General features: G+C 36.8%; 1 protein-coding gene across 8 annotated transcripts in view; it reads right to left on the minus strand.

The window, feature by feature from the left end:
* Positions 1-11,216, minus strand: part of LOC139821072 (pyrokinin-1 receptor) — a 21,853-nt gene extending 10,637 nt beyond the window's left edge. For 2 of the 8 annotated variants that reach the window (XR_011734175.1, XM_071791808.1), the window contains exons 1-4: positions 10,828-11,216; positions 10,592-10,691; positions 2,660-3,633; positions 1,879-2,288 (exon numbers count right to left, since the gene is read on the minus strand). Coding sequence is in view for 7 of the 8 variants with exons in the window: in XM_071791808.1 (XP_071647909.1) it covers positions 1,879-2,288; positions 2,660-3,219 (970 nt within the window). In the remaining variant the exon portion in view is untranslated. The other 6 variants (XM_071791814.1, XM_071791809.1, XM_071791811.1 and 3 more) reach the window with 6 other exon arrangements.
* Between the last annotated feature and the right edge of the window lie 1,826 nt (positions 11,217-13,042).

The following is a 13,042-nucleotide window of genomic DNA, read 5'->3' on the forward strand; positions in this document are numbered from 1 at the left end:
TTCCCATCAAGACTTTCTGAAGGATGATTTGTTAGTAAATTATTGTATATAAATGTAACATTATTTTAATTCAAAATATATTAATTCAAATTTATATTCAAAACTGGAGATTTACATATTATTTTTCTGAAGATAACTTCTTAAATTTTTATTAGTCTTTTGAGTAGAATTAAAATAAAGAATTGCAATATGCAAAAGATTATTTAAATACACATGGAGTAAGAAAAAATTTTTCAAAAATATGCTTATATATACACACATTTACATATTTTTAGTTGTTTGTAAAGTTAAGATATGATTATTTACTACAAATTTAAAAATAAGAAAAGAATTTGAGATGTTTAGAAAATAGAGCACGCACATGTAAAATAAATTTCCTACAATTTAAATCTAGATGTCGAATATAGCGGAATTTGTAAAGCAACCAAAGTAAATGTAAATAATTTCATATGAACGGTGATGTCGCGGCGAAAAAGAGAAATATATGTGTGGTTGTAAAAAGCCGAACAAATGTCCTCAATCCTCGAATAAAATCGATATTTCTTGATATCTCTGATATTTGTGCACCGAGCCGAACACGTGACGGACTGATATTATTGATTTCCGTTTTAAAGAAATTCGCGAAGCCAGGCACGTTGATATGGCAAATATCGCGTCCCGTCAGAATCAGTAGAAATAACAGTTTTCTTTCGATGTTTCCCTCTTTTAGCAGTCCAAGCTGAATTTGGGAACGGCAATTATTCTTGTCTAATTCTCGTATTTTATTTGGGAAATGGGCATATACAACGTCTATATGGTCCAACTAGAAATCCGAGTTTCGAAATTATACGAAACTCTCGATCTCGCCCGGACTTTGCTTGATATTGAATCATATCACGAGACGTATCTATTTTGATGTTTATAACGATGTATGCTTACAGGTTTATATTTAATAAACAAGCGACTTTAAAGTGTCTCTTTATCGCCACAATTTTGCGTGTTTGCGAAATTACTTGCATATTATCAAAACGCGGCAAGGCGCTTGTAGCGTTATTCGGATATCTACGTTCTTTTAAGCAAAGTTTGAATAATTAAGCACAAATTTGAATATTTCACGACATTGCTGCAGAAAAGTCTGGCTAAGCATTTGTAATATGCCAACTCGCTTCGGGCGACTTAAGCTCATTTGAACTTTTCGTGAGAAGAGAACGTCTGGCGTGATACGTTTGAATTATTTGCATCTGAACCTATGCGAACTTACGAACTTCAAACTAGAATATGTAATATGTTACATTCATACCGCCAACCAAGCATTAATGTAACTAATTACTGATGTCATTATTGGCATAAAGCTTGTTTAATTACACCATTGTATGATATATTTCTCTCTGAAAATGTACCGCACAAGTACCGCATGCAAAGTGGGATACATTTTTATAACAGATTCCTCGCCAAATATAAATTTTTTCTTCGGTCAAAGCTTTCTAAGTTTTAATTATGCCTTTAAAACTAAGTTTTAAACTGGGATTTTGTTAAAGCTCTTTTGAAATTGATTGCAGTTTTACTATCCGTTTGACTCCTTGTGTGGACTTATCATTACACAGTGACCTATTTATTACGATGACCTATTTATTACGATGTTCTGCGTATCGATTCAAAGTATATTCCTTGAAAAAGGGCATAAAATTTCCTGTAAATTTTTCCGAGAGTTATGAGCTCTATTGGGACATCGATTGTTATATTCGGCGAATTTATTGACAGATCTTGATAAAAGTCTTTAATGACTTCTCCGACTTGGGAATCGAAATAAACCCGATTTCAATCATCTTAAACCGCGTTTCTAAGGATGCTCGACCGCGCGCTGTAATTTCCGACGATCAAAGAAACCGCATCGCTTACCGAGCATGCGAATAACGTTCCTCTGAGCGTTCGTCTTCCCTCTGCTGCTGTCCACGTGATTCAACACACCGGGAACGTGATGTCTTTTACTGACGGTGGTGGTGAGCATGCTCGAGCGTCGCAGCTTGATGGCGATCAACACGTACAGCACGGTGATTATCGTCATGGGCAGCACGAAGAACAGGATGGTCGAGATCTCGAAGGCGTGCTCGATTAGCGTCCACCGCAGCGAGCATCTAGCGCTATCCAGGTTGGCGGTGCCATTATAGTGGTCGAAGATAATGCCGAACTGGATGGCTTGTGGTACGGCGAGGCAGAGAGCCAGCAGCCAGATCGCCACCACGAACTTCACCGCTCGGGATAGCTTCGACATTGTGTGCGAGATGAAGGGATGGCAGATCGCCACGTATCTGCGGAAAAAAACACACGCAGAAATATTAAAAGGGGCAAACATAGGCTTCATCTCGCAAATGTCCGGGTTTATCGATGTTTACACACAATCCAAAATCGCGGCTAGAATCGACGGATATTGGAACTTCTCTTGGCATTTTATTTTATCGATCTCCACACCAGATTGGAGTTTTATATATATATATATATCGCGGGGTTTTTCATTTTTTCACGAATTTTTTCACATGCGAAAAAAATAAATAAAACCCGTGATCAGGATACCCGAATGATTGGCAGGGTATGGCTATGGGATCAGCGAGCGTCATATATATTTATGACATTTTTATCAGTCAGGTTTGATATAGGTATGCGCAATATAATCCGAACCCACCTCTCGATGGTGAATGCCGTGATGGTGAGAACGGTGGCGTTGGTCGAGGTCTCCGAGGCGAAGCTCTGGATAATGCAGAACGCCTCGCCGAATACGTACGGAAAGTGCGACCATATATAATACATCTCCGGCGGCAATCCGAACACGAGTAGCAGGAGATCGGACACCGCGAGGCTGAAGAGGTAGTAATTGGTAGCGGTGTGCATGGACTTGTTGCGCGCGATTACCACGCACGTGGAGATATTGCCGATCAGGCCGGTGAAAAAGATCACGACGTAGATTATCGTGATCGGCAAAACGATGTACAGGGAATCCCGTCGGCCGTTTTCGTCTCTGTCAAAATTATTTTGGAGCAAGGCAACGATCGTGCTCGAGTAGTTCTCGTATCGCGGATTCGCGTAAACGACCGTGGAACGAAGCTCTTGCTGATTATCGTCTTTCGAGAGACTCCAGGAGTCCCTCGCGAGTCCCGGGTCTTGAAGGACGCTGGTGATATTCGCTATCGTACCCGAAATCATCCTGCTTCTTTTATCGTATACGGATCGGCGAGCGATTAGCATCAAAGGATAACGATCGGCAAAGATACGCGTTGACTTCGCGAAGTAGGAAGCAGATTAATATTTGAGACTTCGTGGCCGAAGTTTTCAAATCGGCAGCTCAAACGCGAGCAGATATCTCTGCGCTGCGGTATCTCAGTATCTCTTCTGCCTATATTTTTGCTGCTTTAATTCGTTTATAAATATTTCGGATCATCAGCTGAAATTGTCACGCAGTAGCGACAATTTATCCTGTGAAATGCAATTACGATGTCTTCTCTGGATAGTATTGACGTTTCCGTGAAGATCCGTTGTTTAAATCCTGGCTTATGACCGATATTGGTGCATTTCGGTCTACATCTTGTCGGAAGCGTCAATATTTCTTCACGAATGGTTTCTCAAGATAAGATCTTTCCGCTGTTTTCCCTTCGTGTTAACCTGAAATTGCAAGTTTCTTTTTAATTTTTACGACGTTTGGGCGACCGAATCTGCGTTTCAAAAGAGCAAACGTCGCGCGATACGATCATAATCGAGCAATTAAATTTCAAACGCGAGATTATCGCGTTCTCGATCTTCTGCATTTCATGCAGTAATGATATATTATGGATGGTACTACGGTTGGCATTACGGTTGGATAGATAACGGTTTCCATCATCCGTCGATTAACGAGACGACATACCACGTCCTTGCCCGACGCTTCGATTAATTTCGGTCAATTTGCGCGAGAATTGAAGGGCCGTCCTATAAACTCCTCAATTATAGGCCGACGTGCAATGTTGTTCTTTCCACCAGCTCGTTTCGCGATCGATATGAAAGTTCTAGCGTGAATTTTTGTCAGCGCCGTTTGACGTACCGAATAAACTGACCGTCTCGCTGCATCGCGAATCCGCAATCATCTCGTGTCGCGAGAGATCGGCTCGATCAATTATTCATGTCCGTCACGCCAATTACACAATAAATCCGCTAATGTATAATAGGCTCCGCTGACTCGGGAATATGCTTGTGACCGTTGCTGTACGCACGCATTATAATAGCTTCATTCATTAGTTTCATTTACGTCGGCGATGGATCCGGTCTATTTTCCGCGAACGCTGTCTTTCATAATGGTCTCATTAAGGGGTAGAATTATTCACGAAATCCGTCGCTAATGAGAGGTAGAGGTCTACGAAAAGATTTTAATAGCACGTGCGATACGATTTCCAGCCCGTATATGATATCCCGGTTTGTTAACAAAATATCCGCTTTCCACATTGTCACCATTGTTTGCCATTGTGTTAAACTGCTCTGACAAGGATATCGCCTTCCGAATATATACAGTGACCTTTTGACATATCGCCTTTAGTCGCGGTACTGGGCTATATACACGTACCGCAGCCCATTCAAACTTCAAAATATCGTGTTTCCCTAAGTACGACAAATCATTGGAGATGGATAGAAATACGAGAATTTTATTGAAATAAAATCACGGTGCATTAAGTGCAAAAATGGTCCGACATATATAAGACTTTTTTAAAATCTAAAAATATTTTTTGGATGCTATACTGTACATCATAATTTTTTATATGACAGATTTTTAACATTAGAATTACCAATAATTAATTTCTACTATTCAAGTATATTGTATATATTAAAAAAAAAAGAAATAAAGGGGAGAAAGTAAATTAATCAATTTAATAATTTTCATATTGCAAAAGTCATGAAAAATTTTAGAAAATAGGTACACTATTAAAAAATTTGAATAATTTAAAAAAAATTACAAGAGTTGTATCGATTGCTTTGGTAGTTACAATGTTAAATTTAATCATGATATTTTAACTTTATAATGTCTCAAGATGCATATATTTTACATACGCAATACACAACACTCAGAGCTTACACGCGTGTTGACACAGATGCACCAGTTATGTTTCCGATAATAATAACATTATTCTCAATAACTGATCATTTTTCTTTTTTAACACCGGTGAATGTAAAATATATTTATCTATATAATGTAAAGATCCTATCGATGCAGAATGATCCCGACTTCATTCACGAGCCGCGTGAGCTGCAGTTGCAGCCGATATTTGCTCCAGTCATTTTGTCAAAACAAACTAGACCTTCCGGCCAAAAATCACAAATCGCGCACGGCACACCACGTTGCATTCTCGACGGAGTCCTAAACCCGTTCTGCGTCGTCACGTCCGCGAAAATTGTTTCCAACGCGCGCGGCTGTATGTGTGCAGTCATCTCCACGCTCGTTGCCTTTACGATGATGTTGTCATTGGCGACGCGGTGCTTTCGTAAACGCCGTTTATCGACAGAACGGACAGAACGGAAACACATTGTGCTATTTTCGACGCGGCTCGTGCTCCCAGCTGACACCCAACATTGTCTAATTACCGTCAATGAGTCGTTAAATTCTTCATGGTCGCGCATTTTATCCGAAAACTGCTCCGCGAAACGAATACGAGAAATTCTCTGATTTATCCATCTTACGTTTCGTCATCTCGTCAATTTTCACGTAAATGTTTTGGGCAATTTGTCTGTATTTCGGGTTCTCTTATCCCGAGTTAACGAACTCTCTAACATGTTATACTTTAGACACAACTGTCGGTTTTTATTATGTACTGTGTCTTTATCTAATTCTTATTTATGTGTAACACTAATGTCCATTTCTATCAATGTAGATTAACTTTAATCGCGGTTTAACTTACTTTTCATCTTTTTATAATTCTTGAAGTTAGAGAAAAATAAAAGGTAAGTTAAAGATTAAAGTTAATCTGCATTGGTAGAAACGGGTATATAAGCAGTCCTCATATAACGCAAATCCAATCTTTTATTTCACAATTTTAAAGCACGTGATCTTTAATTCTGCTCTAGTTGTTGTATTGACACGTCCAAACGCAAGGAGTGCTGTCAGCTGAAATTTACATTTTAATAACCGAAAGCTATGATTGGTTTACAAATAATGCATGTATGAGCTATCCTACTTGCATCGCATTAAATTTTAATGGAAAATCTCTCAATAAACGCACAGTTGAGCTTTTATTTCAGCAAAATATTTTCAAAAGCCTCTCACATTAAAATGCCTCTTCGCGAACCACGGCTTTCCTCATCCTCAAACTTTTCGAAGCTGTAGCAGTCTAGTCATTTATTTGACTTACATGTCTGCGCTCGTTAATTTTTTGGCAACTTGACACGAAGTTTCGGAACATCGGGACCCGCTCAGTCAGTAAATCACGGTCCTGTTTTGTTTTAAAGATTTAGGAATATCTGATTTAGGGATCAACGCTTCTCCACTTGTTCCTCTTATAACTGCCACGTATATTTATTATCGTATACTCTCATTCGAGTTTTATATTTATGAAATAGCGCGTGCGAAACTTTTAAAATAATAACACGAAAAATCACTTAATACAATAATGATTATTTCCGCGAGACATTTTTACGACGCGTCCCGATCGTGACAATTAAATAAACGCGTAGCTGTGAATCCCGCTGCGTCGCTCTCGATTAAGCTCTTGAGATTCTAGTCAGAATCAATCGTTTACGTTACACTCTTGTCGAATCGATGCGAACCAATTCCGTAACGCTTATTGCGCGCGTTTATTCGTGTGCATGCGATGCACGACTCTGCAAATGCAGCGAAGTTTACTCGCGTTGGTTCTACCGAAAAGAATTGAATGTATAATTTCGAAAAGGGCATCTCGCATTTTTTTGGCTCATAGGTTCTTTCACTAAATGTACTCTAGTCATATGACAATACCTTAAAAATATTTTTTCTTTCGTATTCTATTGTGATTTGACCCTAAAATGCAAATTGTAAAGTTTTTTATCACTGGGTACAATAGTTTAATATTAGGTCAGTATTTTTTTTTATTCTCGAAAAATTTTAATTTTCAGAGATGTGCCCTTTTCGAAATTGCACATTTAATTGTTTACGCGATTAAATTCTCGTACCTCTCTCACCTGAAGTATCGACGTGTTAATTAACAATGGTTCCCGGTCGGATCAATTTGCGAAATGCAATACAATATAACGCGCAAAGCTCTGTGTTGGAACAACAGGCGGTCCAGATTAACGCACAATAATCCTTGTTGGAACAATACGCAATGTTATATTTCCATTAACATACAGAGCTCTTTGTTGGAATAACTGGCTGCTATCGACCGGAAAATTAATCCTCGCATCCGTGGAAGGCGTCAACGGTGAACTCCACCGGGACCATAATTCAATCTGTCATCTGATCCGAGTTGGATTCGCATTATCACCGAACTCGGCGCAAATATGATAGGGAAACGCGAGAATGTGACGTCAATTGACAGCCGTGGAATGATAGTCGAGAGCGTTAAACCTATTTTCTTGAAATAAAACATCTCGGGGAAATGCAGCGCGCCTCGGCCGATCGATCGCCTTTGGTTAGGATGATGCGAAATTGGCGCAGCCACTTGATAATGTATACGCATAGCAATTGCTCGTTCAACCGAGATCGAACGCGACGTAAGAGGCGCTCGGAGATGTTATGCAAACTTCGAACAGTTTCGCGTTAAATCAAGCGGTTCTCGTAACAAATCGAATCTTTTATTCCGAGTAATTTTTAGTTGCATAATTTTCAATTTTGCAGTTTCGGAATTTTATTTTCAGCTGGTATAAAATATATTTAAAAGAAATGTCTTGACTGACAATGAGATAATGGAAATTGAACAGTTAACAATCATAAATGGATTACGAATTATAAAACGCTTTATGTAACAGACATTTTTAAAGTTAATGTAATACTAATTTTTAATTAGCACAATTTTCTGATGGAGTCTTTCTGATGGAGTACTGTTGTAACTTCTTGGTTTTTGAATTTACACAGCATTGTAATCAATCAAAGTGTTGATAAAATATAGTCTTCTCTCTCTCTCTCTCTGTATTGAGATGAAGAAGACTTCTTATTTTTTATAATTACAAATTAATTACAAATATAAGTGTAATTACGAATAATTACCAACCAGAATTTATGAGATTAGGGGAGCGGAAAGTAAAATATGAAGTTTTAGTTTCTAATTTAGTTTCTAATGTAAGCGAACAAGTTTCAAAGAAGTCAATAAAATTATTATATTGCACGTTTTAGGGTGTTTGACAGTGAGAGTAAAACGATTTGATTAATTACGACGAGCGGGACGTTCTGAATTAGATTTGTCAGAGAACTCTATAACTTCAAGATCTCGATATTTCAAACATTATTAATCTTTCTAGCAAAATATTTTTAATATTTCGCATTTATATCGCCATTATTAATGAGATAATTTATAAACAAAATAATTAACATTTTAAATAATAATACGAAGTTCTTCTTTGAGTTTATAACGGAAAATCAAACGAAGAAAATTGAGTATTGGTATTTGCCATAAATATATAAAACTTAGCAAGAGAATTTATTGAATAAATGTTACGAAACTTATTATAAAATTCTATGCTCCAGTTTTGTTACTAGAATATTTGAGAAGAATTTTACTGACAAAACAAATTCGCGGACTTTTCCTTCATTTCATAAAACAGCAGCCTCTGTAGTATCCAATTATTGGAAATGACATTCCTCGGTTATGATCGCGCGCAATATTCGTGATTGCAGCTTTTAGTGCCATTGAAACCGTTGAATATCGATAGCACGGACCATCTATTAATTAATTGAAATCTCATACGTGGAAATTGCACTTGCCGTAGTAAGTTTATTTACTATTGAGTTATTTTCCACATTTTTCTCAAGCTGTGATTATTCGATATACTGATTTTACTTGTTTTATTTATATTTCCTTTTTAATTTATAGAAACAGCTATGACTTGGAATGTATATGTATATTTAATTTTTAACCTTTAAATGCCCCGTGAGGTCCAGCGGACCCTAGACCCTTTAGAATGAAATGTTTTCAAATGTTCTTGCCAAAAATGGAGCTCATGCTCCCATTGATGATAGTTGAGTGATTGACCTACCCGTTTGTACACTTAGTAGTACTCAGTTTACTTAATTTTTTATACTATGTTGAAATTGAAATTTTAACAATATAAGCATTTTATTCTCTTTTCTAAGCCTTGAACAACATTAAAAAAAATTTTCATAATTAAAGATAAAAAAATCAATGAGTAAGGAGACATTTTTTATGCTGGGGTCTTTTAGACCCCTCATGTCATTTACGAGATTCTTGAGAGGTGTGGCATTTAAGGGTTAACACGTGATAATTTGATGTTTACTATCTATTACAGCAATATTGCAGTATATACGCATCATAAACATAATTTTAAATGCACAAATGTAAATAATTAATGATTAGTTAAAAATAAAATAATAAAAATACAACGCATTTTGCTTGATAAGCGCTAATCGATGCGTCTAACACACTTTATCCAGATTATGCATCAAATGACGAAGAGGAAACGACAATCGTGCGAACAGGAATCGAATAAACTTGACAGCGTAAAAATACAGATAAGCGTACACTTGGTCGGAAAACAAAGTTATTTATCAAAACGAGCGAAGTTATTTATCACAACGAACAACGAGTTTTCCTCATTTATCTCTGTAGTAAAATAAGGCAAAATGTTGAATCAACTTTTAAACTGTTTCAAACTTTCCTAATCTATCTGCAATATTAAGATGCTTCCGTATTTTTCTTTCTCTCGTTATACTGATCGTACGTCGCAATTTTGCACGTTTAATTACAGTTTTTTGTTTTCTATATATAAATTCTATATGAAATTGCCTTACAAGAAAATTACAGAAACAATGTTTCTGTATTCTTTTATCGGTTGCGCGACGAATTGCTTAAGACAAGCGAGTTCCGGTGATGTATTATCGAAATGTATTACAGATCGGCGATACGGTCACTCTTACAGATTATTTTCCAGGAAAGCGCGACGCGTCTCATATTCAAGCCGCCGTTTATCATCGCAAAATATTCGATCGTATAAATCTTGACGACGATCTACTTCGAGACTGGAGCGAACTCGCCCATATTCGCATGATGCATGCGACGATCATAAATTTTAATTCTGACCCGCACGTCTGGTGTCACCTGTTGCATCGCGATTTCACAAACTTCCAGAATACGATTTTTTAACTGACTGTTCTGGATCATTGGATACCCCCAACGACGCGACTACTATTGAATTATTCCCCTTATCGTTTATAACAACTTTAATGGCAGCATTAATTTATAATACTAAATTAATTAATAGAATTTTTTGTAGATGCATTTTATGCAGGATTTTCGAGCTAATATTTTGGTAGAAATATGTATGTAAAAAAGTAAATAATATTTAAATATTATTAAAATTTGTTTTGGAATGCATATTATATCTGTACGTTTGCTTGAGAAATGTATATTATATATTATTATTATATATTATATTGTGTTTTGTATCACGTTACCTGGTAAAAATGCACGGTACGACAGAACGCACTTTCTTGCACCCGTGGTCGGTTTCTTTGATTCACGATATGTCATCACTTGCCTGTCTCTGTTCATTCACTGCAATAAAAATAAAATGAGGACGAAGGCTAAACGTAAATCTCGTGACAGCGTCAATTTCCCGTGACATGAATCATTGTCTTAAAAATATGTGGCGTGTATATAATATGCCACCTCTCTAATAGAACAACAATACCTTGAACGTCTGGCACGTGGGAGATTCTGTGTATACAATTTTTAGTTTCTATTTTTACTCCTATTTCCTGAACGCGAAGTTGTCCTAGTTATCATCGAATTTGATTATTTCGATGTGATAATTTATCGCGGTATTTTATTTCAACACTCGAATGACATTTTATCTCATTCTGTCTATAACAAATAAATCCTCCACTTTTTTGCACACAATTTATGTGTTTTACAAACTATCGATGTGTGTTTGTTTTGACAACTATATCAAATCGACGAAGATCGAAAAAATTCTACATACTACATACACGATCGTGCACAATGTCTTTGTATTGTACTCTCTTTCACTGTATCGCGAAGATCTGACCGTCACATCGTGCCGGGGAAAAAGCCGAACTCGATTTGGCGTGGAAATGTCGAATCGTGCCTCGAAGCTAACGCGTGCCGAAGATATCCCATGGTGGGAGTTTCGCGCCAGCGCGGCGAGAAGATCTCGACCACCTATTATCTATACATTCGTATCGCATAATAGTGTGAAACTCGATCTACGGGAGTAAAAATATTTTATCTAATTACCTGTGAACACAGACATATTATTCATCGTTAAATATATTATTACTGTTATGATAAAGTATATTTATATATACTATTATAATGAAAATTTACATTTTACTATGACAAACAAACAAGGGCAATATTGATAGCGAGTCTGCAAAAGCGATTGTCGTTTATTTAGCATTTCGACAATATGAGTATTTCAAGATGGTATTTAAATTGTGAATACTTCTTCGAGAAAATTTATATATGTTACAAATTTTACACACGCGATTAATTTTAATTTTAATTTAATTTATTGTTAAATTTCGTTGTACATGAGAGAAGGACATTTTGACAGAAAAGTCGAGAAAGTTGTGGCCACGCAATCCTACAAATCCTGCGGACGCTTTAATCGTAAACGTTGGTTTAATCGTAAACACCTGCTGCGTTCGCGGGATCTAAAGTGACGCAGTAAAAAGAAATTTATGGCGAGGATAAAGTTAAGCTCTCTTCGCTGTCACACAAAATCACGCGGACATCTTATTCACTCGAAAACTTCCGCTTTCCCCTCTGCAATAGCGCTTAATTGCTAATTTCGACGTTTCCTCGATAGCGTAATTTTCCATTAGCGGACTTTCTCTCGGTAGAATCCATTCTTTTGCGTCGCTGCATCCGGCCAGATGGCTGTAAAAGAACGCCTTTCGATGTCGCGCATCTTATACGGTTGACCTTTTTTTTCCGTTTAAGTTCACCGTACCTTTCCTATCACTCGTCGGACTTCCACTTCAACGCAGCAAAGTGCATTTTCTGAGACGATTAAAAACCATTTTCTCCAGGAAATTAAAAGTTCGTTCGAAATTGCGCGCACTTACGCGTGAAATGTCTCAAATATTCACATAAAGCCTTCAAGCTCCAAATATTTTCATAATTTATCTCTTTATAAAAAAGTTATTGCAAAAGATAAAAAAGTAGCTATATAGTTACATAAGGTTTTAAATTCAAGCAAAAAAGCTATTTTTGAGTGCGGAAGAAGAATTGCCATAAATTTAGTTTAAAAAAACTTTCCTTAAAATTGTTTATCTTCATGTAATTAATGCACAATTTTTATACGTATAATACTAATGTTAATTTTCATTATTTAAAGAGAAGGTATATTTCAATTTCTTATATTAAATAAGTACGTGTAATTAACTTCAATATTGTCTAAACAGATTATAACTTTTCGAATTTTTCCGCTCCGAGTTTAAGACAAGTTGCGGGCGAAGCTTATAAATAAGATAAAGTGTACCAATTAAGTACTTCGTCGGTGAAAAATTAATTGCTTCTTTATTAAATTAAGTAATTGTTCTTTTACAAGAGAAGAACGAGGAGCTAGGCGACTTGGTAAGCGGATTATATATAAAAAGGAAAAATTTATTGATCAAGCACGAGGAGAGGAGGGACCCCGTAAATTGAAGAGACGCGATATTTGTCCTACGCACCAGTCATACGTGCGGCACACCCTATACCCAATGCAAATTTTATTCGCTCGTTCCGCGTGATCCAAGTGCACTATCCTATTTTCTCGTTCCTTTCTTGTTATTGTTTCTATATTCTCCTTCAGTAATATCCACCTGGACTTCCTCCGCACGATCCTCTTTATGTACTTTCAGCGCACTATCGTCTATTTGCAGAAGAAAAGGCAGAAT

Source organism: Temnothorax longispinosus, chromosome 10 (genome assembly GCF_030848805.1).
Source record: "Temnothorax longispinosus isolate EJ_2023e chromosome 10, Tlon_JGU_v1, whole genome shotgun sequence".
Lineage (NCBI taxonomy): Eukaryota > Metazoa > Arthropoda > Insecta > Hymenoptera > Formicidae > Temnothorax > Temnothorax longispinosus.